Raw genomic sequence first — 25,413 nt, 5'->3', positions numbered from 1 at the left:
AAATGTCTCATTTCCCACCTCCAGCTTTGAGAGCACTTGACATATATTTTGAACTGATTTCCCCACTAGACAAGCAGTCTATGGACAGCAGGTAGTAATACTTAAATTACCTTTGCAGTGGGTTTGGTTCTCACTTACCTTCCCTACCAGTTTGCAAATGTCCACACATGTGCCCAGCCTTCCATGCATGCACTTTGCTAAAAAAAAATGTCCCTAAACAGGACAAAATGGAGCCAGGACGGGTGGGCAAGCCCACCCACAATTTCCGCTACCAGGTTGGGCGAACCAGTCCAAACTGGTAGAAAACCACGTCTGCTTGGCAGGTTTGAGATAATATGTGGGAATGACCTTAGGAGACAGGGGGAAGAGCCACAACCAGAGTATGGCCAGAGAAGAAGCAGTTTAGCATGCAAAAGGAATGTGGGCATGGCAAACATCTGAGAAGAGTTTCTTGGGCTGTAAAAATGGGGCTAGGGCTGGGAGAGAGGGATGTATTTTGAGACTCGCAGGATTCTGTTAATGTAACCTTGCAATAAAGTAAAATTAGTTCATCTGGTTGTGCTTTCTGTCTAGACTAAGGCTGACAGGATTCCTCCAAAGCAAGGCAGATCAAATCCAGACAGCACTTGAATGGAAAAGCTCTAGGCAATTTGAGCCAGGTAGTAGATTGGGAAAGAAATTAAAATGCCCCACAATTAGGGGTGTGTGTGTGTGTTTGTGTGTGTCGCTGTTAGCAGTAGTCAAGCTTGACTTGGGGAGTCTTTCTGTTTTCACAATGGAGGAAAACTTTGGAGGAGCAGGGGAGATACATAGGCATGTTAAGAAATCAACTCTCTTCTGCAAGGGAACTGGGATAAAATAAAGTTTGTCCTATTTGTTCTGACCAATTGTTTGGATTAATCTTCTCCATGGGAAGAAAGGATTCTCTACTTTAGTGAATCAGAATATTTTTTTTGCTTTAATTCTGGGGGGGGGGGGGAAGGTCCTTTTGATCCCATATTTATTTTGACAAATGCACATGCATGTATGAATTGAGAAAGACTGATACATACACACAGAATTACAACAGACACACGTTTCTTTTAAAGTGTAACCGTCTCAAGCAAACATTTCCTTCTAAGATCAATTTTACCTTCTAAGGGCAGACACGTCTCCTGTGTATGCAGCGAACAAAAGATTTATGACAGACTTCACCTGAAAGAAAGAAAAGAAAATATTTACGAAGTTATTGGCATAGGGGGAAAATGTGTGGGTGATAATGTCATTCCCAAAAGTTTGTGGCTTACATGCTTACATTAAAAGGAGTGTCATTTTACTGTCATTCTATTTGTTACAGAGGCTTCTGATTTGGGGCAGCCTTTTGGGGGGGGGGGGTTGAAAGGAGGTATAATATAACCATTGTTATACCTAAAACCGTTCTGCCAACCTGACTGGGAATTATACATATTCTACTACGGTGTTTCGGAAAGTGATATGTCTCAAAAGACCTCCTTGCATATACATAGATCATGGGCATCCATCCTTTTGGCTTACCTGGGCTTCACTGAGTGAAGAGGAATTGTCCTGGGCCACATATAAAATTAACACTTCCATTAATGCATATAAATCACATAATGGTATTAAAAGTTTATGATCTTGTGGGGCCACATTACTAGCTGTCCAGGGCCTCATGCAGCCCACAGGCTATAAGTGGGAAATGCCTGATGTAGATGAACTTTGTCATAATTCCATCTGATTAGGTAAAGAGCATTTCAGATACAGAGCTATGTATAAATTATACAAAGTAGTCATCTTTTGTTCACTTCTACCTTCCCATAAATATGAAAAAACAAAAGCCAAGAGATAATTCACTCTTCAAATGCAAATTGTTTCTGGGACTGGATGTAAACTTTAGGTCTATAGTTGTTGGTTTTTTACGATGACAACTGATCTACTTAACTTTGGCCATTTTGTGCTTCAAAACAATTTTATGGTCTAAATTATGACAATATTATTCCTTTCACAAAATAAAATATTTTATGCAAGTAGAGTTCCCCACCGTCAGCAACTACTCCTGTTCCTAGATAACATCCAGCAATGGCCTGGGCATTAAAAAAAGAAAATCACATGCTGAATCACCAAATATCTTTAAATGATCTTGTGAGAGTTCATTAACTTGTCTGAGAGCTTGTATAAGCTTATGAAAATCAGTTGAGACCTTTGCTCCAGGTGAGAGATTTAAAAGTCCTATGCAGTATCAAGGTTGGAAAAATGGTCTTGTAGAATTTCTTTGTGAGGTCAGAAAAATCTGGTTTATTTGTGTTTTTTTCTCTCACTTTATTTTTTATTTATTTTATTTTCTTCACATTTCTAGACCGCCCCCTCTCCCAAAAAGGACTCGGGGCGGTGTACAGTCCACACAACAAATAACAAGTATTAAATACAAATATAAATACAGATATAAATACACATAAGGAGGAGGTTAAAAATTTAAAAGAACTGTACGGAAGAATATAAATATGGTTCAAAAACCCTAAAATCAGTTAAATTTAAAACCGTACCCTATAAATAACCAGGTAAGAATATGTTTCCAGGAGGTAACAGTTGTCACAATTATAATTATGCCAGGCCAGCTAATCGAAACAGGTGAGTCTTCAATTTTTGTCGGAAGGAGCGGAAGTCTGTGGTGGTTCTGATATCGGGGGGGAGGTCATCCCAGAGGGTTGGGCCCATCACAGAGAAGGCCCTACTCCTTGGCGCCGCCCGCTGGCATTGCCTAGTGGACGGCACCTGGAGAAGCCCCTCCCTGTGAGAGCGGATTGGCCGCAGGGATGTATGTGGGAGGATGCGATCCCGCAAGTAACTAGGTCCTTTTAAAAAATAACTCAAGGAAATGAACATACCCAATCCTCCTCCCTCGATTTTTCTCACAACAACCCTGTGAGGTGGATTGGGTTGACAGAGAATGACAGGCCCAAAGTTGGCTCTCATATCAAAGGTGGGACTAGAACTCATGCTCTCCTGATTTCTCTCCTTCCCTATTGTGAAGCCTTGTCCTTCATGCCAGATCACTCTCTGCTTCTCTTTTGCACAAAGGGACAGCCCCCTTCTCCATATACAAAGAGACATGAAGCCATCTAGACTGAGAGGAGGAGTTTGAGAATGAAAAAGGCCATTTTTTCTGTGATTGAGCTCACCTCCATTATTATATATCTAATAGAGTCTACTGTGGTTGTCGGAGAAACTCCAACATTTTCCATGAACATCATGATTATGCAAATAAATGATATCTATTTGCTTAACTGTCTATGGAGATTCTCAGTCATCCAAATCATGGTTGTCCCAAAAGTGCTTTTTCAAGAAGGAAACTGTTTTTTCTTTGAAGATGTTTCACTTCTTATCAAAGAAGCTTGTTCAGCTGAAGAAGTTTCTTGGATGAGAAGCGAAATGTCTTCAAAGGAAAACAAGAAAGTCCAGTTGCCTGTTGAATAAGCACCTTTGGGACATCTATTTGCCTATCTACCCCAATGTGGAGACAAGAGAGGCTGGAAAGAATTCTGTCCTAGACTTCCTTCTAATGAGTTGGTTTTGGAGCTGGTCTTTTTTCTGGCATTTCTGCAAAATGCTACATGTATTGCTGCCAAATTGCCAGTTGTTGCGGCCTGCAATCAGTGCCTATCATAAACAATTTGTAGCTCCTAAACAGCTCAGTTCTTTGTCTTATACCTCATGTATTGAAGAATTTGCAACCATGAATGAAATCCAAGGATGTGGGAAATTACAGTCACTACCAAAATGGGATATATTTGTAAACATGATTCAAAATGTGGCTTATTTATTTGCATGGGCAGATAAGAGATAAAACAGCCCTTGTCCATTTTTCCTTAGATACCCAAAGTCAAGGAGAAATTAGTAGAGGCAGATGAGATAACACTACATTCACAAAGGTTTAGTGTTTCCCAGAGAGTGAGTTAATTAAAATAATCTTGGCCCAGAATTTCAACCTTTTCTAACCTTCTGGAATAGCAACCTAGTAGTTTCTTTACTTACATTGCTCAGAAAACAGAAGCTATAAAAAGTTGAAGTTTCTATGAAACACGAATCTTATAGGAATCATCTCATCTAGGACATTATAAAATAATGTTGAACAAAACCATAATGAAGAAATTCAAACCACCCCACAATACTAAAAATGCTATACGGTAAGTGTGTAAGCTATAAAAGGAGGCAGGTTTTGAATATTATTATTTGAAAACTCAGGATAAAATTAGTCCCAGAATTAATGTTAATTAGTTCAACTGAAATGGTACTCAGAAATGCATTTACCTCTGAAAATCAGAATTTGTACATGCACAGAAGAACCAAAACAATCGCCTGGCAGGCTACTTAAATTTGCAAGGGAATAACAGAAAAAAGAGTTCAAAAAGATATGGAAAACATGTTAAAACAAGAAATTGAGACAAGCTGAGTTATTGAAGCATTGCTTCTTAATATTGTTATGATATAGTTACTGCACAGATGTTTTTTGAAAAATTAATGGATGTTATAACTCATTATATGGATTCCATATAATGGAGATTAGAAGATAGGTGGCAATATAAATATTTTAAATAAACAGAATTAAATAAATAAGGCAGACTACGTTGATCCAAGAAAGCACTAGTTTTTCCTGTTTCTTTCTTGCAAGAAGCTGCTCAGAAATTCTCAACCAGTTCTGTTAATTGGATCCAGGAGACATGACGAGTACTAAAAACGACAAGTACGAAACAAACCACATGGCTTAATACATGATCTTTGGTTTCCACCGAAAAGGGTAGTGAGTCATGAGGCAGCTCTCACTGACAAGTGTCTACCTTGGCTGTCGAGTACCAAACAAATGACAAGTACTGAGACAAAGTTTACACATCAAAATGAGTCCAGTAGCAAATCTGATGAGTTTTAAAGCAGTCAAGTATCAAGATATGACTGTAATGCCTAATGTGGCCGGCTAGTCTTCATAATGTCTTTAGAACACACTTCCCTGTTGTGTTCAAAACTGAATTATCCCTTTCTTTGCCCCAACCTGAAGCTGTACAACACAGATAAAAAGAAATCCTTAGTATGGATTTGTCTTTCTTAAAGCTGAATTACTTTTCTAACAATGTAATGTCTGCCATTTCCGCCATTTAACCTTTGCTTTGCTTTCTTGCCAATTCCTCCTTTGGCTCTTAGAAAATGTTCCAGTCCTTTAGATTTCAGATTAAACACAGAAACTAGATTTTCCATTTCATCACTCTGTCAAATGAAGGGAAGCAGAACAAATAAATGTCTGGTTAGAGGGATTTATACTTATCTCACAGACTGGCATAGCATTCATTAGAATTTTCTTGATACAAAGGAATCCTAATCCATGCCAAATATTTAATATTAATAAGAAAGTGTGTTGTTCCTGAACATTCACTCTCTAAAAATTTATAATTTGTCCCAATTTACTAAATTCATTGAGCAAGCACATTCTGTTGTTTTGGGTTGGGTCACTTTTGGGAATTCTAAAAGGATCTGGTAGCTGCGAATGGCTGCTGTGAGCAGCTTTACCTATTCACAAAACAATTGGGATGTAAGCGTAGTGAATCACACCACCACTTATCAGAAGGAGAACTAGCTCCTCTGGAGCTCCTCAGCAACACAAGTGGGAACAGGGTTTTGCAGGGAACAGTCAAACAATGAAGATGATGGCCATGGCCATGCACTCAAAGTTCTGATCCTGTTTAACATATGCTGCATGCACAATATATGTAAAAAAGAGGCACGGTTTCAGTTGTGGGGTTTCAGCTGCTTTCTTGACTTTGTTGACCCCTTCATGGATGCTTATGAGCCACATCTGTGGGTTCCAGAGGCATTCTTGTAAACCAGGTAAAGGTTCCCCTCGCACATATGCGCTAGTCGTTCCTGACTCTAGGGGGCAGTGCTCATCTGTTTCAAATCCGAAGAGCCAGCACTGTCCAAAGATGTCTCCGTGGTCATGTGGACGGCATGACTAAATGCTGAAGACGCATGGAGAACTGTTACCTTCCCACCAAAGGTGGTTCCTATTTTTCTACTTGCATTTTTACATGCTTTCGAACTGCTAGGTTGGCAGAAGCTGGGACAAGTAACGGGAGCTTACTCCATTAGGCAGCACTTGGGATTCGAAGCGCCGAACTGCCGACCTTTCTGATCGACAAGCTCAGCATCTTAGCCACTGACCCTGAAGCTTGTAAACCAATACAATGTTAAATTACTATTTTGTTTTGCAGACTCAAATTTCCTTTTTTTTAAAAAAAAAAAGTCTAAAAAGTCTCTTTTGGAAACTAAAGCCAAGCAGGACAAGAGAGCAGGCTGTAGCCTCACTTTGCTTATCCTTGGCTGCTGTAGGCTACACATCCTTAACTTTCTCTTTGGGGTACAAACCCAGGTGGAAAAACTGGGGAAACAGAGACTGACTCTAACTAAAACAGTGGCCTTCTTTAAAGGCATCGCTTTCACAAAACCATCCTTGATTTCAGGGGCATATGAAGCCCACAGCCCAATTCATAAGCTATCAAGTAAACTCCGTTGGGAGCAAGCAACCAAAAGTAGAAAATGCTTCAACAGCTGATGCCCTCTCAAGGACTTTGCACCTATTATTAACAGGAGATGCCTTCCATAATCCAGCTCAAAGTGGGATTAACTCAGCTATGCAAAGAATAGATCCTATCCTTTCTGAGATGAATGAGTTTCCTGTGGAGTTGGATCAAAGGGCTGGCTATGAATATTCCACATTTGTAATTAAGTCCCTCCCATCCAACAGTGAAATAAAGGCAATCCCCAAGAATTCCAGGATTTTAATCAGCAATGCATACCTACTGTGGGTTTCTTTTTTTTTTAAAGGGAAATAATTTATCTTCCAGTACATTTAATAACCTGGATTAAGTTTCATCCATGCTTGGAGTCAGAGTAGCTAAAAAGAGAATTTGCTAGCCTAACATTCAGCTTCTTCATGCGTGGATTTGTTTGCAACGCTACAAAGATTGGAAGAACAAAACAGGAAAACCTTTGCTGTCTGTTCATTGAAAACCAATGACTTCATCCAAAAGGCTTTTGGGGTCTATTTTTTTCCTCCGTTGTTTCAATGGGCTGTCTAAAGCAGGGATTTGCGCACACCATCTCTTCATTCCTGGACTGTTTAGTTGGGGAAGCTGAATGAATGCTAAACCAGGAAAGGCCCCCGAGCCCTTTCAAGTGGTCTGGTGGGATTCTGACATTCTGTTGGCCTGAGGACATCTATTCAGAGACTCTGAATAAGGGCTGTGAGTCTGATTCTCCCCCTCAGCTTCCCTACAAATGGCCTAGATATTACTTTAAAATGCTGTGTAGGGACGGGAGCAACTTTTATTTCTCATTGCTGGCTGCACTATTCAGGAGGAAATATTTTGGAAACAGACATTCAGAATTTGTTGGAAATGTCTATAGAGTTTTTTTTAAAAAAAACAATTTGTTGGAAATTAAGTTTGTCTAGCATTTACTGTATCCATGCGTTGACAGTCAGAAAAGGAGAAAAGGTTATTCAGCTCACTGTGGTTTTAATAAAGTTTTGAAAACAGAAAGCCAGTTGCAATAAAATCAGCCACAGTAGATTATAGAGCTATTTCTGGCCTTCAGTCCAATAAGATTAATGAAAGTAGAGCAGAATTTCTGGAAGCCAAGAATATCTGACAGGAAGATGAGATTGCAGCACTTTTGATTTCTAAATCTCTTTGAATGTTAGTTATTAAGGCCAGAAGATGGTAACATTTTTCTTGCTGGTTCCAAACTTCTTTTGAAAACTGATGAACTACTAATGATGAAAGGATTAAGATGGCATGGTTTAGAGGGACGAGCCCCTATTTATTCATGTAAAGAAGCTCCATCCTCATGTGTGTCTGCCTCATCAGTTAGAATGAAAGCTGTTACTATTAGATACTTCAGGAATCATATCATAGGAATTAATAGGCTACAGTACTTGAGACTTCTGCACAGGTCACTCTTAAAACTTACTTTGATCCAAGTGACTAGAGAAGTTCCTGTCTTATGCAGGAAGAATATACAATGGAAGGAGGCAAGGAGGTGACAGGTGACCATTTCTGGTGGCCGTTGCCCTTCTTTGGAATGGCTTATTCCCCCAAGTATGGCTTTTCCAGAGGTCTTTGAAGTTTAAGCAGCAAAGTAAAATCTGGGTCATTAATAGTGATACAGTGCTATTCTGTTATTGTTAATGTGATCCTCATTACATATACTCGGAATCATCAAGGGAAAAAAATCAGGTTGAATTTTGAAGGTATCAACGAGAATTGCCACTATTGATGCAAAATGACTGCACCCAGGAATAACTAGAGTCATGGGAACTGTGGGAAAAATATTCTTGATTTTAATATCCAGCAAGGGATCCTAGTCTCTCAATCAGGTGTGAATATCCCCCAGTCCAGGAAGATTTTCTCCCTCCCCCTTTTATTGGCTGACATCTTACTGATTTACCAAATTCAATTTCAGAAGGGACATACATACTATTTCAAAATCAAAAGAAGCTGAAGCAGATTGCTGCAGAAACTAAGTTCTTCCTGGAATCAATTTCTTAAGCTTTCCTAATGAATTTGTCTTCTTCGAAAAGCTCTCATTTTTCACTTAACTTCCTCTCTACCTTGTCCAGTTTTTCTTGTCCATCTAAAACAAGCTTTCACAACATATAAAGGAAAAAGAGGACACAATGACAAATTAAAAATAAATGTGGGTCACAAAGAATGGAGTACTGATCAGATGTAGTGCTGCTACAGGAGCGATGGAGCTGGCAGTGTTATGATGAGGCCTGGAGGAATTGGCAGGTTTTCAAGGCAGTAGATCCTTCTTGATAGTGCTGATGATTGGCAGCAGTGGATTTATTTTTTAAAGAGCACTAATATGCCACACAAAGATTCTTGACAGGCCATGGTCTGTTATTTGGACAGACCCGATCTAGAGCTTTGACTATTGGAAGTTAGACCTTGCATTATGTTGCCTTGCAAATGGCTGATTGCAACTATTAAATAATATATCATTATTGCATTGCAGTGAATGCCTTTAGCCTCACATATTCTTCAATACATTATATTAATATATTTTCACTTTTGGACTTTCTGAGTAAGAAATTATGTTTTACAATTTAAAATACCCAACAAAAGTGGTTATATATTGTGCATATTACACAAGCTGTCACAATTGCTGTGTTTGCTTTCTGAGAAAACGTTCCCTGGAAACAAGAGAGTCCACTATTCAATCTGAATGGGTTCTTGTGTATTTTTGTGGTTTTATCTCCCAATCTTGCCATCTTTATTGGTTGTCTTAATTATCCATGATGATGATGTTATCCATTCAATCGTGTCCGACTCTTCGTGATTCTATGGGCCAGATATCTCCACATCTTCTGATCTTGCACTGTTTTAACTATCCATGTTGTTGATATTAATTCTTTTTGGCACATAGAATCTAACATGTTTGGGCAGCCACAGAAATAGCAATTAGAAATGAATACAAATAGCCTGTAAGCCAGGGGTGTCCAAACTTGGCAACTTTAAGACTTGTGGACTTCAACTCCCAGAATTCCCCAGCCAGCAGAGCTCTGCTGGCAGGGGAATTCTGGGAGTTGAAGTCCACAAGTCTTAAAGTTGCCAAGTTTGGACACCCCTGCTGTAAGCCAAACCATTGCTTGCCATTGCTCTCAAAAAAGCCAAAGCTAATGTAAACAATGTTGCATCTCCAATAATAACTGCAGATTTAAATAGTATGTTAAAAAGGGTATTTATGTCATCGGTCTTCTCAATGTATTAGAAATACAAGTCTCACTATTATGGAGGTTAGACAAATATTAAATGTTTACCAGTGAATTACTAGGTAGAAGTGCAAGTAGGACAGCTACAGCAAAGTTGCCCTGGTTGATAAATGAAAGTGGAGGATTTTTTTTAAGGATTTGCTACACTATTGTTTCTAACATCCTCTCTGACCTGCGTTAAAGATGGCCCCATGAGCTTCAGGAGCTGGAACAGCAAGGCTTACAAAAAGATTGCAAATGGAAAAAGAACTACCATGCATTTAGTTGAAGTGCAATACAAAGATTTTTGAATATACAGTATATGTTATTAGAGCAGGGATTCCCAATTTTTTTCAGTTTATCAATCCCCTCATAAAGTTTCAGATTGTTCATAAACCCCCAAACATTTACATGAAAGTATTATAGTATTAATAAATACTAGTTTAACTAATAGTGCCACCAATAACAATGACAATAATTGACCCTTCTGATAGTCCCATTAACCCTTGTATTCCCAAAATTGAGCACTTTGGGAAATCTCACATTACAATGTGTAGCATAAAGCATTTTTCTCTGTATTTTTCTTCCGGAGCCTTATGTCTGTGAGTTGGTACAGATTGTTATCTAACTGACTGGCGAGTCAGTTTGGATGCCACCAATGAATAGTTAATTCAAGGGCTAACCTCACAACTCTTGTATAGTTGCACTGGATTCAAATTTGACGAGGTAAGGACAGAGCCGTACTTTTGATTACTCGTCCTGTAGGGCTCTAATCTGACTTGTAGCTTCTTACCAGGGATTTATTACAGATGTATTGGGTCATACTATCATAAACCCCTCCCTAAGAGAAATCGAGAGAGGGCATATTTGAGGCAATTGTTAGTTCTCTTCCATAGCAGTTACATTGGATATTTCAGAGCCAGGAAATGATAAACCAATGTCTAAACATCTAAAAATCCATGGCTAGGTAAAGTAAGAAGAGGGTTAGTCTTGTGAGCTATGGGCAGGGCTAGAAAAGGCAGATTATCTTGATCCATTTCAAACTGACTTTGTGGGTTTCAGGACTGAAGTATCCTTGGCTGACCTGATGGATTGTCTGTCTGAGTATCTACAGAGGAGTTGGTAACTCTGATTTTCTCAACAGCTTTCCTATTGAGAAAGGTTTCAAGATAAGAGGAGCTATTGCTTTGAGTGGTCCCATTTCTATCTTTCAGGGTGGAGTTTGTTTTAAACAGGCATTAAGATGTTGTCCCTCAGAGCTTTATTTTGTCTCAAATGGTACTTAAGTTTCTACAAGAAAATCATGAGATTAGTCAGGGTATTGTCAATATGTCTATTTCTCGGTCATGTGCCTCCCTGAATACCTACTTATCTGGAGTCAATAATGGAGGGGATGAAATTGGAATTAGATTCAGAAGCCCCAGTTCCAGATAGATATGATGTACTCCTTTTCTTAAAACCCAGTTGTTATAGAATGGTCTCTTGAAGAACTCAGATATCCCATTACAAATAATCTTAAAAGTGCTGTGTTGCCTATCAAGCTGCTTGTGATGAAATAAACTGCAGATTATCTTTAAAACCTATAAAGCTTAGACTCAATGCTTCTTTCCATAACACCTCCTCCCTCCTTGGGAATTATTGTTCTTTATCCAAAAGTATGTATGTCTTTTAGTCAAGCTGTTAGCTTACAAAGGATGTGACAAATGTGGTACTTCTCTAGGACAGGGATCTTGGATGCAATTTTTAAAAAGAAAATCTTTAGTTCATTACCCAAGGTAAATACAGGTAATCCTCACTTAACAACTGCCTTGTTAAAATTTATAATGGCACTGAAAAACTAATTTTTTGACTGGTCCTCACATTTATTATCATTGTAGCACCTTCAGTCACATTATCGAGATTTGGGTGCTTTGCAACCGGCGGACATTTGCAATTCTCAGAATGTCCTGTGAGCACATGATTACCATTTGCATTCTTCATAGCCAGCTGTCAACAAGCAGTCAATGGAAAAACTGGCAGTAAAATGGCAAGTCACACACTTAGCAATGAAATTGCCTGTTCCAAATGTGGTTGTTAAGCAAGGGCTACCTGTAATGCCTTTCTCTCTTTACTAAATACAAGTTGATTACCGGTTCAAAGATGCTAAAATAATTTAAAACGATTTAAGAAGCAATTAGCATAGCATAGCCCTCACACAGTTAAGTAATTAATCGACTAGGAAGGACCATCAGAACAACTAAAACTCAACCCTTCCAAGACGGAGTGGCTGTGGCTTCCGGCCTCCCGGTTCAACCAGTTGCTTCCATCTCTGGCCATCGGGGGCGTGCAACTAGCCCCCATGGAACAGGTGCGCAATTTGGGCGTCCTCCTAGATGCCCGGCTGTCCATGGATGACCATGTAACAGCCGTGGCAAGGGGGGCGTTCCATCAGGTTCGCCTGATGCGCCAATTGCGCCCCTTATTGGACCGGGATGCCCTACGCACAGTCACCCATGCGCTAGTGACGTCTCGCCTGGACTACTGCAATGCTCTCTACATGGGGCTTCCCTTGAGATGCACTCGGAGACTACAGTTGGTCCAGAACGCGGCCGCGCAGGTGATTATGGGGAGGACTAGATACTCCCCTGTAACACCTCTCCTGCGCGAGCTGCACTGGCTTCCTGTGGTCTACCGAGTGCGTTTCAAGGTTTTGATTATGATCTTTAAAGCGCTTCATGGCACAGGGCCTAGTTACATGCAGGATCGCATCCTGCCCCACACATCCCTACGACCAATTCGCTCACACAGAGAGGGACTTCTCCGGGTGCCGTCCGCCAAACAGTGTCGGGGGGCGACACCCAGGAGCAGAGCCTTCTCTGTGATGGGCCCAGCCCTGTGGAATGACCTCCCCCGTGACATCAGGATTACTTCCGATCTCCGCTCCTTCCGTGTACAGCTGAAGACCCACCTCTTTCAATTATCTGGCCTGGCTCAACCGTAATTTTTCTTACTCCTCCTGACTGTCTTTTTAAATTTTAAATTTTAATTTTACATTGGGTTTCTTACAATTGGGGTATTTTAATGGTGATTTTTAACTGTCTATGTAATTTGTTACCTCCTCCGTGCATGTGTGTCTTTGTATATATGTATGTTTATGTGTTTGTACACATGTTTTATGTTCTATATGCTCCATTGTACGCCGCCCCGAGTCCTGTCTGGAAAGGGAGCGGCTAATAAATCCAAATTTATTATTATTATTATTATTAAGTGCGTGAGAATAAGAATGAGCTTTCCTTTTCAGATTCCTGAAATAGCTCTGGGTAACTTCCTTTCCTTAATCCCATTATTCACTTAAAGTTATCTGTTTCACATTTGACAGATGGTCTCGAAGAGATAAAGTGAAATATCTCTTTCTGAAAGCATGTCATTTTTTGTCTATAGTTTTATCAATGCTTATGTTCTTGAAGTCAATTTAGGTAAAATCACCCTCCCAACAGATGAGAGTTCCAAGCATCTCTCTGTGATTTTTTTTTACAAGCATTAGTTTTTGCAGATCTGTCCAGAAATACATAGTAAATTTATGTTTGATAATCCCCATCCTTGTGATGTTTAGAAAATGGTTTAAAACCTGGTTGTTCTTCCAGGCCTCGTGTTAGGGTAGGTTATGAGGGCGTGGGCTTTTTTCCATTGTTTACTATATCTCTTGAACAGACGCAGTGGACTATTTTTCTTGTCAGATTCTTTTTTATTGTATCTCTGATCCTTTTTATTTGCAACCCACCCAGAGTCTTCAAAACCTTAGGTGACCTCTAAGTCTGGAAATGAATAGCAATAAAATCTAGAAATAATTTACATTTATCATCACCCCTTTAATTTCACTAGTGTGATATTATTAGATGTGAGGCAAAGAAATGTTTTCTCTCTCATAGCTGCCAAAATCTTTTCTGCATTGCACACATATATATGAATAAATAGTAAGATTATATGTATTTGTCTTACAAATATTGTCTATCAATTAGGGTCCCTGTTCCCTTACCCCCCCCCCCTTCCACCTGCTGGTCCCACTGCCTGCTGTTTAAATTATCTAAGGAGGTTTCCCTTTATTAGTTCATCTCCCAACTTAGGGGTGAGAATTCTTCTTTACTATGAATTTTTTGCAATGTATGCTTTATCAAGTTGAGGGTGTGGGTGTCCACAGTGTACTAAAAATGTCAAGAGAATAGCTACAGTTTAAAAAGTGGGTGGAGCTTCAATTGCACAATGGTGGCCACCATCTTGCTTTTTTTACCATACTGTCTGTTTGAAGGTTTTAACTTGTCTTTTAAAAAGGCAAGGAACAGAGGTTTAAAAAACAAAATTCATTCGTTTCCATTAGTTTTAATATGTTTGATTTTACTTTTTTGTTTTTTCATTTTACTGTATATTGTAGCTATCCCAGTTGTCAGTGTTTCAATAAATTTAACAAATGTTCAGCGAGCGTTTATGCATGAATACGCACAATTAACTATGGCTTATGCCATAGTTCAAATAACGTCATTCAAATGACTGTTACTGTGCTGCAAACAGTCCTAATGCATGCATACTTGTTTAAAGCTTTTTCTTCTGCAGACATTTGTATTTCCTCTGTGAACATCTTCAGGAAAAGCTTATCTCTTGAATAGGTCAGCAGGGTGTCTCCAGAGCACTCAAGTGCTGATCAGTCCCAATTTTTGTATTCCTAAAGAATGCCCTGAAGAATTACTCCATGTAAATATGACAAAATATCCTCAAAATAACATATGTAAATAAGCAATATACACTATATTTTTATATAGGTCTGCAGCACAAAAACAAGTGTCCCTTTAGCTGAAGGGAAAATGCATAATTATTTTGTGGTACCAAACAGGACAACCAGTTTCTTTCATATTCAAGGGAGGTGAAGTAAGAAAGTTGTTGATTATTAAACATACTGACAAAGACAAAACTATTGCTTTACATACAGTTTTAGCATTAAATTTTATGCAAATCTGGAAGGATAGTTGTGATTTAAAATACCTCCATGTAGAAAGACCCCCCAAAAATCTACCAAATGTCTTAAATCAAAACCTGGAATTTAAGAAATTATGTAAGGAAACTAAGGTCAAAGATAGTGCATGAGAAATACCTGGTGATACTGCAAACATTCACTGTTACTCTGTTTGGAAAACAAGTTTGTTCCAGATTATAATGGGCAGCTATGTTATAAATCAACTGCTGTTTCCTGAAATAATTATTCTCTAGCTTGGAACCTAAAAAGATTATGTACAAGTCTGTATATGTAATTAGGATTCAGCAGGAGATAGATCAAACCTAACCTAGTTCATTCCTAACTTACAGACCCAACTATGTCAGTTGTTGTTGTGATGAGCAAGTTTGGTCTATTGCCTCAATTTAGCTTGCAAATATATCTATCTCATACCAAGATCAGAGATCCTCTCATAACTTCAGGAGTGTTTTATACATGTGTGATGATTTGTGAGGGGAGAATGAATTTCCTAACAGACCTACTTACAGACCTCTACCTACTTGCAGTTTAAAGCACTTTCTAAGAAATCTCATAATTGTATCTCCAATCCACAGTAAATTTCCCCAATGGAAGAAGCTTCTTGGATGAGAAGCGAAATGTTTCAAAGAAAAAAACAAAAAAGTCCAGTTGCCTTTTGAAATCTTTGGGTTTCCCTGACATTATTTAAATGATTTTGTACTTTCAATTAAGGTTGGTTCGTTTCTTCAGCAGCTGAATTTGTGTATTGTGTTTGTCTCTGTGTTTAAAGTCCCACCTAATTCTAAAGATACAGACATGAATTGTTTGGTGAACATAAATGCCTGGTGGCAAGTGATGGCATTAATCAGTATGAAACCACTGACGTGAATATAAAAGGTTAATTCAATTTTTGAGGCCACATAAAGGAATACAATTTCATTGGCCAGAAGATATTTACTGTTGGCTATAATAGAATTTTGACAAGGATAAATGTAAAATAAAATCAAAAGAACAGCTAGAGATAGAAGAATATACATGTCAATTGTTTTCTTATGTACAGTAATTAGAAAGATTTAAAGTAGATGAAGTAGAATATTATAAGACTGAATTTGGAACATAAATGTATACAAACAATGAACACATTACTGATAAAATGTACAAACTTCTATTGAACTTTGAAACAGAAAAAGAACAAATGAAAGAAGGTATAATAAAATGGGCTAAACCAGGTATGCCCAACCCATGGCCTGCATGTGGTCCTGGACAACTAGTAATGCAGCACCACAAGAAAATAAAAAATATTTAAAAAATAAAGGAAGTCTGTCATTTATGCACATTAACTAGATTGCATATTTTATTTACAACCCAAGACAATTCATTCAATTGGGCCCAGGCAAGCCAAATGGTTGGACGACTATGGGCCAAACATTTAGGTTGTAAATAGAACAATGAGAGAATATGTGGCTTAATGAGAATTTTTATAAAATGATGTATTGTTGATAAATGATACTGGGAAAAAATGTATAGAATGTATAAAGGTACTATGAATTTATGCTGGAAATGAAAATTTAAGAAGAGATGTTTTATCATTCAGTGCAAAAAAGCTAGAAACTTTTAGACAATATATGTATTAAATACAGAAGATTGTAAAGATTAATATGCAATTGAATTGAATTTTTCTTTTCGGACCAATTGATTAATATCTAGAGAAAAACATGGGAGTGTTTTTTATATATGACAACTGCAAGATTATTAAAGGTGGAAAGAGTCAATGTTACCCACAATGGAGGAATGGATGGTGAAAATGATGAAACTTGCTGAGGTGGCCAAAATTGACAACTTTAATTAGAGACAAAATATTGTCTAAGTTTAAACTCCTGACTTTTTGTGTGAAACAAAAAAATGAAATGATATGGTTTTCATATGGTTTTCATATTAGAAAAAATATATAGAAAAATGTAAGTAAGATGTTAATATACATTTATAACTTTTGTAAAAGAAAATAATAAAATCATTTTTTTATATTTTATTTCTTTTTCTTCATTTTTGTCTTTATCTTTTTCTCTTCCTTTATTCTAAACATCACTTCTAGTTAATTTTTATCTCTTTTCTTAAAAATTTTAATAAAGAAAGATATGTAGCGATATATATTGTTGTTGGCAATTTAAGCAAGAATAGAGATATAGCTTTTGGTAATAAAAGCAAGAATCAAATTAATGTAGCAGCATGTACCTTAAACACATAAGAGATATATTGGGCAAGCAATATTCAGACATGACCATCCACATATCTCTAATTAAATAGGTGAAATGTCTAACTGAATATGAACTATTAGATTTAACAATTTATTCTTGCATTGCAGGAATCTGTAATTCCCCAAAGGGGGAAAAACAAATGGACTTCCTTTAGTTAAAAGTTGTCTTAAAATATGGTAGAATTGTTCAAGTGAACAAACACATTTAATGGGCACTAAAGATATATGATAAATTATTTTCAAATATAACTCCATTAATTTTTTTATTCAAAAATAATTTGGTACTTTGTATTGAAAGAAATCTATTCTTATAATGCTATAATTATTTAGGATTATTCACATCCCCTTTTTGTCGAGAACTCAATGCAATGATTGTGGTACTAAGAATATGCAAATTCTTTGTTCTTTGCCTAAGTCAAACAAGTATCTATGATGTTGATTAAATGTGCTAAGCAGTGCTTTACATACTACTTTGAATTTGCAATTTGCTGACTACTTAGAAGAGTATACTTAATTTTTTTTTAAATAGCTGAAAACTCTTTGGACTTTTACAGATGTCATCTCCAGAGATAAATGTCAACATAAAAAATATGTTGCAACCATTGCCTAGTAAAATGTTAAACCTATATCCAGTAATTAAGTCAATATCCTTGGATGTCATATGATTTAAAGCTGATTTGGGATAATTTTTCCTACTTTTGTCTTCAATAAGAATATTGTTGTTAAAAATTAAATATTGTGATCCATGAGTTGTCTCTTAAATAAAGTAGCAACAAAGGAAAACCAAAGGAAGGAAAGAAAACACCTGACAAAATCTCTGCCATACACACCCAACATTTTCCAAACAGCAGCTATTCTTGCTATTTGAATAACGACGGAAATCCAGCATATGGAAGCAATATGCATTTCTATTTATGGAATTCTGCATTGCAAATCAGTGATCTAGTTGATTATACCCTGCTTCTTTACCCCAATCTCTTGGCATACTATCACTACCCAATGAATCTTGTTGCACTTGGCAAAGCATAAATAAGTAAAGCAACAATGAGCTCAGTACAAAAGTTTAAGAAATATTCATTTGTTTTATCACAACTAATTTTTTTTGTGGGAAAGAGAGTTCTAGATTTTTCTTTCCCCGTTTCTGTACACTTATGTCTAGTCCTATGTTAGGCACAATTTTTGGAGACTGTCTGGATAAGTTGCTGTAGTCGTCTTTGTAAAGCATTTTTTCAGAAGTTATTTGCCACCGTCTCCTAGGGCTGAAAAAATAACTGGCCCGAAATCTTCCAATTGGGTTTGTGCCTAACATAGGAACAGAATTTATTGTCTCCCAATTTTTAGTCTGATGCCTTAACCACTGCACCATACTGGATGTTTCTCTGTGCTCATGACATTTCATAAATATCTTCTCATTGTAACAAACAACTAATTCAAGAAACCAAATAACAAATTATTAAACTAATATGAGTGAATTCAAGTATTTACTGAAATAAAGAGTGTAATATCACAAAATACTCTGTGTCATAATTGTTAATGCCTTCTTAGTTATAAACTGCATAGACTTTACTGGATAAGGGGGTAGAGGACTGTAATCTCAATGACATGTATGAATCAAGACATAAAAAGATAAGCTGTAGTTGCTACAAGGTGTTTCTATTGACTTCTTTTCATCCACCACCACCCCACGTTCTTTTTCTAGACCTTATATTTTCCAAAGTGAAATTAAACCACTATTAATAGACAGAGCTATGAAGAAGCCATAAAAAACAGAACATTTAATGCAGAAAATATGTCAGATTCAAATTTAACTGCAATTACACTGATCTATTAGAGTAGTTTCAAAGGAATGTAAGCATTGACAACTCTCTTTATTTTATTCTAAGATTATGAATCAAAAGAATCATACTGTATCTATAGACAAAAATATACAGGCAGACAAAATCTTTTTTTTAAAAAAGATTTACAAAGGGAAACTCACTGCCAAAAAGAGAAAATCAGCAGTTGGAAACCACTTGGTTAAAAACAAAAGCAACTTATCCATGAGAGATTAGCTCTTATCTACTCATGCAAATGTCTTCAAATAATCATACCTTACAAAGATGGCCTAAAGCATGTGAATTTGGTCTCAGAAATGTATAAATCAAAATCAATGTATAGGTTCAGATATAAAGTGTTCAATTGGTATCTGTATGCAAGGCACTTTTACTTGAGCATGTGATAGTATGTGTGTGTGTGTGTAAATATATGCTTCTCTAATCCTCTGCAAGGATATTTTTTCTCTGCCTCGACAAGCTATGCTTCAAATATTCTGCTCATGTCCAGGGAACAGCAGCAGTTAGTGGGGATGGGGAGTTGTGCACCTAGCAAGAGCATGCTGTACTATAGGCCCAAACAAATGTGTTTTCAAGTCACCCTCCAAGCTGATGAAAGGTGGCAAGATACCGTGTTTCCCCGAAAATACGACCTGTCCTGAAACTAAAGCCTTACCACATTTTTCACGTGGGCAAAAATATAAGCCCATCCCCGAAAATAAACCCCCTGGACAACACCCCCCTCTGGCCAGGCAGAGCACTGCTCACCGATATAGCGGTATCCTGAAGGCACCAAGCCGCAGGAGCTGGGGGGGGAGAAAGGCGCTCACGTTGCTTGCCGCCTTCGGGATACCGCTAGGTTGGGGACTGGCATTCTGCCTGACCGGAGGGGGGGGGGTTGCCGGGCGGTTGCTCCTTGCGAACTGGCTCCCGAAGTGTCCGGGCCCAGCTCTCCCTGCAGCAGCCACCGCTGCTGCAGCGCTCCGAGCATAACGTCTTCTCCGGTTCCAAACTCCCAACTCGGCTGCCGAGTCTGGGAGTTTGGAGCCGGAGAAGACGTTATGCTCGGAGTGCGGTGGCTACGGCTGCTGCAGGGAGAGCTGGGCCTGGACATGTTGAGGCTAGGAGGCATGCCTGCTGGGGGCGGAACAGACACTCGCGCAACCCTCTTCTCCAGCCGGGCAGAGCTCCATGCACTGACGTAGGGGGTATCCCTAATGTGCCAAGCCATGGGAGCTGGGGAGCGGGCAGAGCACCACGTGGCTTTGCGCCTTATGGATACCCCCTAGGCCATTAAATGGCGCTCTGCCCGTCTGGAGAGGGGGTTTGCCAGGCGGTTGTTTGTGAGCTTGGTCACTTCATGGCTGCTTCGCCCCTGAGGTTGTGCCTGGCTCTTCAGGAGCCAGTTCGCAAGGGAGCAGCTGCCCCGCAACCCCAAACCAATAAGCCCTCCCCCATAATAAGCCCAAGGCCATATTTTGTAAGTAAAAAGAAAATAAGACCCTGTCGTATTTTCGGGGAAACACGGTAAGAAAAAAAATCTGTTCAATTTATATTAAACACCCAAACATATAACGCAAGCAAACAGTAAGTGTCCCTTTATCTTTTTTATTCAAAATCTACAAGAATGCTTTTCATTCTCCGTATCAAATTATGTCTTAGATTACATATGTAAAAGAACAAAAATGCAAAATAATCTGCTTAAAATAAAAATTTATTATAATACAAAGTGTATTGGCTCAAAGTACATAAATAACATACAATTTAAATGAAAAATGGGAACACGTAACAAATATTTAAACTCAAGAAAAAAAATAATAGAAAGATGATCAAACAAAGTTTAAATACATTGTATTTTTAATGAAATATTAAGTATGTCATAGGGTAGAGTGGAGAATACAACAAGACAAATGTTTGAATACGAAGAACTGATACTGCTATGAACACAAATACATTAAGCCGTACTAATAACAGAATAAACACAATAATATTCTGTCAATTTTTGAGGCCTTGCCCTTAATGTTGATTTCTTCTGGAATGTAGTAATTTCTCTGGTGGATATAATTTAGAAGAGTCTAAGTTGAAAGATGTAAAATGTTCCAAATCTGAACTCCTCTGAATTCAAAACACTCCATATCAAATTTGAAACAGACTTTTTATTAGCTTATTAGTTTTCAAGCTTAAAATGGAGTACTTTAACTTTAAACTCAGACAGGTTTTCTCATTTGAAGAAAAACAGTACTTATTTCTTATCACCATTCCCATTTTTAGCCAGGTCACTACGGTAAGAACTATGAGGACAAAATTTTAGTAAATGGCCCAATCATTTGCCCATCTTAGTCCAATATAATGTCCACATTTTATTAATTCTTGTCTGTTTTCTCACTTTTTAAAATTTCCTCTTACTATAACGTATTGTTATTTTTTTTTCTGGTTTTGGCCTTGCACAATAAATAACATTTCGATAGTTTGATATAATAGTTTGAAACAATACCCACCCACCCCCAATTACCATGCCTTTTAAAACAAGGATTCATAAATTATTTTACCACAGCCAAAATACAAAAGCAACAAATTAAAAATCTTATGGGGGCAGCAATATGTCAGTATAAGCTTGATTCTGTTTAAAAGCAGTTTTCTTCAAAAATTACACTGAAGACACCACTCAAAACCAACCAATCAGATTAGCTTCATCTTTATCAATCTGTCTGGATCACTTCCAATCCAATGACATGATAATCTGGACATTGCAGTCATTATAATATGGATACTTTTCTAAGAGCACGAGTTGTAGAGATTGACAAATCATAACTTCTTTAAACGTAACTTAGCACTGCAGTTTTGTTTCCTATATTCCTCAGTGCTTCAAGAGCACATTCTAGTGCTGGTATTGACCAAACTTTCCTCATGTAGATCAAATTTCCAGATGTCATAAAATGGCCACCACCCAGGATGATAGAAGGAGTTTGAAAAATCTGGACAGGCTGGAGGACTGGGCTGAAATGAACAAAATACCCTTCAATGGTGAAAAATGTAAGTTATATTCGGGGAATAAAAATGCAGAGCACATATACACAATGGGAGATTCATGGCTTGGAAGAACTCTATCAAAAAGGGCTTAGGCATTGTAACTGAAAACAGGATGAACATGAGAAAACAGTGTGAGACAGTTGTTACAAAGGCCAAGGTAGATCTGGGTACTTTAGAAGAAGCATTGTACCCAAGGCACATGGCATTCTTATTCTCCTCTACTCTGCAATGGTACGAACCCAATCTACTACTGTGCACAAATCTGGACATCATATTTCCAGGATACTGAGAGGTTCAAATATATTAAGAGGAGAACAACAAAAGTAACAATGGAGGACATTCCTATTAGGGCAGGCTCAAGAAAGAGTACTCTAGATCAGGGGTCTCCAACCTTAGCAATTTTAAGACTTGTGGACTTCAACTCCCAGAATTCCTCAACCAGCTTTGCTTTTGGGAGTTGAAGTCCACAAGTCTTAAAATTGCTAACGTTAGAGACCCCTGCTCTAGATTGCTTTAGGGAAGATGGTCCACTGCCACAAAAATCAGGGCTAGGTAGAACTGTTATTTAAATGTAAGGGAAAAATTCCTGAAAATAAAATTTGTGCAATAATGGAATGATCTGCCTATGAAGGTTCTGAGCTCTTAGTCAGACAGCCCTCTCTCAAGGATCTTGGAATTGTACACTGCAAGATCCTGGACTACAGGATCTTTCTCCCCTTCCAAATCTATCATGCTATAAATAGAGAAACTTTGCTGCCTCCAAGTTACTGGTTTACAATTCCCCCAACAAAGGCAGCATTACCCATTGTAAGGGATGTTGAAGTTATAATTCAGCAACACCTAAAGGGTTCACAGATTCCCCACTCCTGGCTGAGAACATGCTAATATTATTTTCCTTCCTAACTTTTTCTGAGATATTTAGTAGTCTAAATAAGGAAAAGCCATCAATACCACAGCCATGCTGATTTTTTAAAGCCAGTAAATAATACTGAGCTTGAGCACAAGTTTTCAGTTGCAGAAGAAAATATTGTTGACTAAAAGCCTTGTCAGAAAATATAGAAAAAAACTGACATGAGAATAGATAACACTTATTATATGAGTATATATTTACTCATATCAAGACTGTTGGTCCATATAACACAGCATTATCTATATTGAGTGTTACTTGTTTTCTAACCAAATGATATCCAGTATGATCTAGTGGTTAAGGCACCAGGCTGGAAACCAGAAGACTATGAGTGCTAATCCTGATTTAGGCATGAAAACATAAGGCTGTATGAATTTGAGCCATTCATTCTCTCTAGGATCAAGTGACAAGACAGTTGGTCAACTCTGTCATGACCAAATGCATCAATATTCAGTTGATGCAAAAAAAAAGGGGGGGGGGGAATCAATCCCTGCATTTGTGGAAAGTGGGGGGGGGGAAATCTCTTTTCTAGCCTACCACATTTATGATTCTTCTCTCAAATTATGCTGAAATTAAAGTTTGACCCAGTAATTTATATTTTGCTTGGCTAATAGAGGAAACCTATCCTTCAACAGCACAATAGGCTTCTAACACAGAAGCAACTGTATTAAAATTCTGCCCCATGAAGAGATGGATAGCATATAAATGTAATAAATAAATGGAGGCTTTTGGCAGTGGATCCTGAGCATATCTGTTCCTCATCTATAGTTGGGTGCTAATTTTCTAGGGTTATAGGCTACTGAAATTACACATGACTGAGTAGGGGAAACTAGCCTTTGTAGCTGATTTTTGATGCAAAAACAAATCAAACAATCATTATTTTCAGAAGCTGAAGGCTCAATAAAAGTACATTTTTCTAACACACTACTAGATTTACTAGAAATAGTTTAATATGTATAAAATATTATATTAATATAAGTTTTAGCTTAGAAAAGTAAAAGGGGTGTAAAAATAAAGAGAGTATAAAAATCAGTGAAATAAAAATTTATTTCTTCTTTATAATATCAGAAACCAAGATCACCAATCACCCAATCACACAAGGAATTGATTCCTCACAGAGCAGTTGTATTATGGGATTTATTTCTTAAGATATAGGGATGGTCATAAACTTGTTATGGTTTTAAAAATGAATTAGAAACATTCATGAAGAATGAGGCTATCAGCTGGATGCTAGTCCTAATTGCTATACACTACCTTTTTATATCAGAAGTAGAATGACTTACAATATCAACTGTTGGTGAAAAATAGCAAAAGAATGCTAAGTGGCCATTGAAAAAACAGAATCCTAGAATTAGAATTTTTGTCTAATCCAACATGACTTCCTTACCTTATATAACAACATACTGATATTTTTACACAAGCTTAGTAAGTTTACAAATGTGCTTTATATAAAAATTATGAATTTTTTGTTAGTGTTGCAAAGCAGCACATGAACACTTAACTTCATTTACATTCGGTTACACTGACATTAACTGAACTTAATTAGAATAAATGGGATCAAGTTTTTACACTGTTCATGAAAAAGACAAAAAGTAATTTTTAGAATATATTAACAATAAAAAGAAATATCTACTTATGATCCAGGACTTAAATTTTCCTATATCTTTGGTTGTCATGTTCTTGGTTAACAATTATGCTGTTTGCATTTTGATTGCATTGCAAGATTTCTCTCTTTTACAGCACCCCTTAAAATTCCCATTTTACAATTCATTCCTTAAGTATGACACAAGTTTAAATAGCACACATTCAGTTTTGTTTCATATTGCTTTGTAGAAAAAAATATATTAAAGCAATTAGTATAAAATTATTGGTATACCAGTTTGGGGTATCTCAAGCATATTTACAACCAACTGAAGTCAAAATAATAAATCTAATATCTCGACAAACCAGAGTGTAATCTAGACAAATTGGAGTCTGTTTAAAAATGAAATCAAACTCTCTGAAACTAGAGCGCAGTGCACTAGTTTTGTTCTCCCAGACCTTCCATTCTATACACTACAGTTGTGGAGATGTCCTCATTTGATTCAGGTGACACTTTTTTCCACACAGTCTCTTTTAATGCAAGTTCTTGCTGAAGACTCTCATAGTCCAGTGGTCCAAAGGAATGCTAGTTGTTTAAGCAACATATAGTTTGTATTAAATTATCAATGAAATAAAACATTCTAGCATTATTTTTATTTATCAATTAGCACTTGCTGGTTCTCAGAGATCTCTCTCAACCTGACATTATTATGCCACACACTTTTTAATTTCAAACTACAGTAAATAATTTATTTAATTTGGTGAAAGGGAAGAAATACTTCTTTAACCCAATTCATTCATAACAGGATGCTGATTGTATTAATTAGCCATACAGCAACTTTCATGTTAGTAGAATTCCTGAGTTGCTAACAGAACTCCTACAATTCAGCTTCTCCCAGTTTAATTCAAGTTGGACAATTCAGCCTTCCCTCTATTTTCCCTCTACAAAGATGGTTTTCAAACTACTATGGCAATAATTATTTATGCCAAAGCTTTATCAAAAATGTTAGAGAAATGACTAAAGGATTGAAACATGTTAACAGTACAAGGCCA

The 25,413-nt window shown here is 37.4% G+C and overlaps 1 protein-coding gene across 3 annotated transcripts in view; it reads right to left on the bottom strand.

The window, feature by feature from the left end:
- The window catches only part of GLS (glutaminase), a 77,294-nt gene that overhangs the window by 4,395 nt on the left and 47,486 nt on the right, over positions 1-25,413 (bottom strand). The window contains exon 15 of one of the 3 annotated variants that reach the window (XM_081934998.1): positions 1,133-1,194. In XM_081934998.1, the coding sequence (XP_081791124.1) occupies positions 1,133-1,194 (62 nt within the window). Of the gene's footprint in view, positions 1-1,132; positions 1,195-20,538; positions 24,947-25,413 lie in introns of those variants that run through there. The other 2 variants (XM_081934999.1, XM_081935000.1) reach the window with 2 other exon arrangements.

The sequence above is a fragment of the Natrix helvetica genome (genome assembly GCF_964273705.1).
Source record: "Natrix helvetica genome assembly, chromosome: 1".
Taxonomy (NCBI): domain Eukaryota; kingdom Metazoa; phylum Chordata; class Lepidosauria; order Squamata; family Natricidae; genus Natrix; species Natrix helvetica.
Note: the sequence above shows the minus strand (reverse complement) of the source record. Positions and strands in the feature narration are given on the sequence as shown.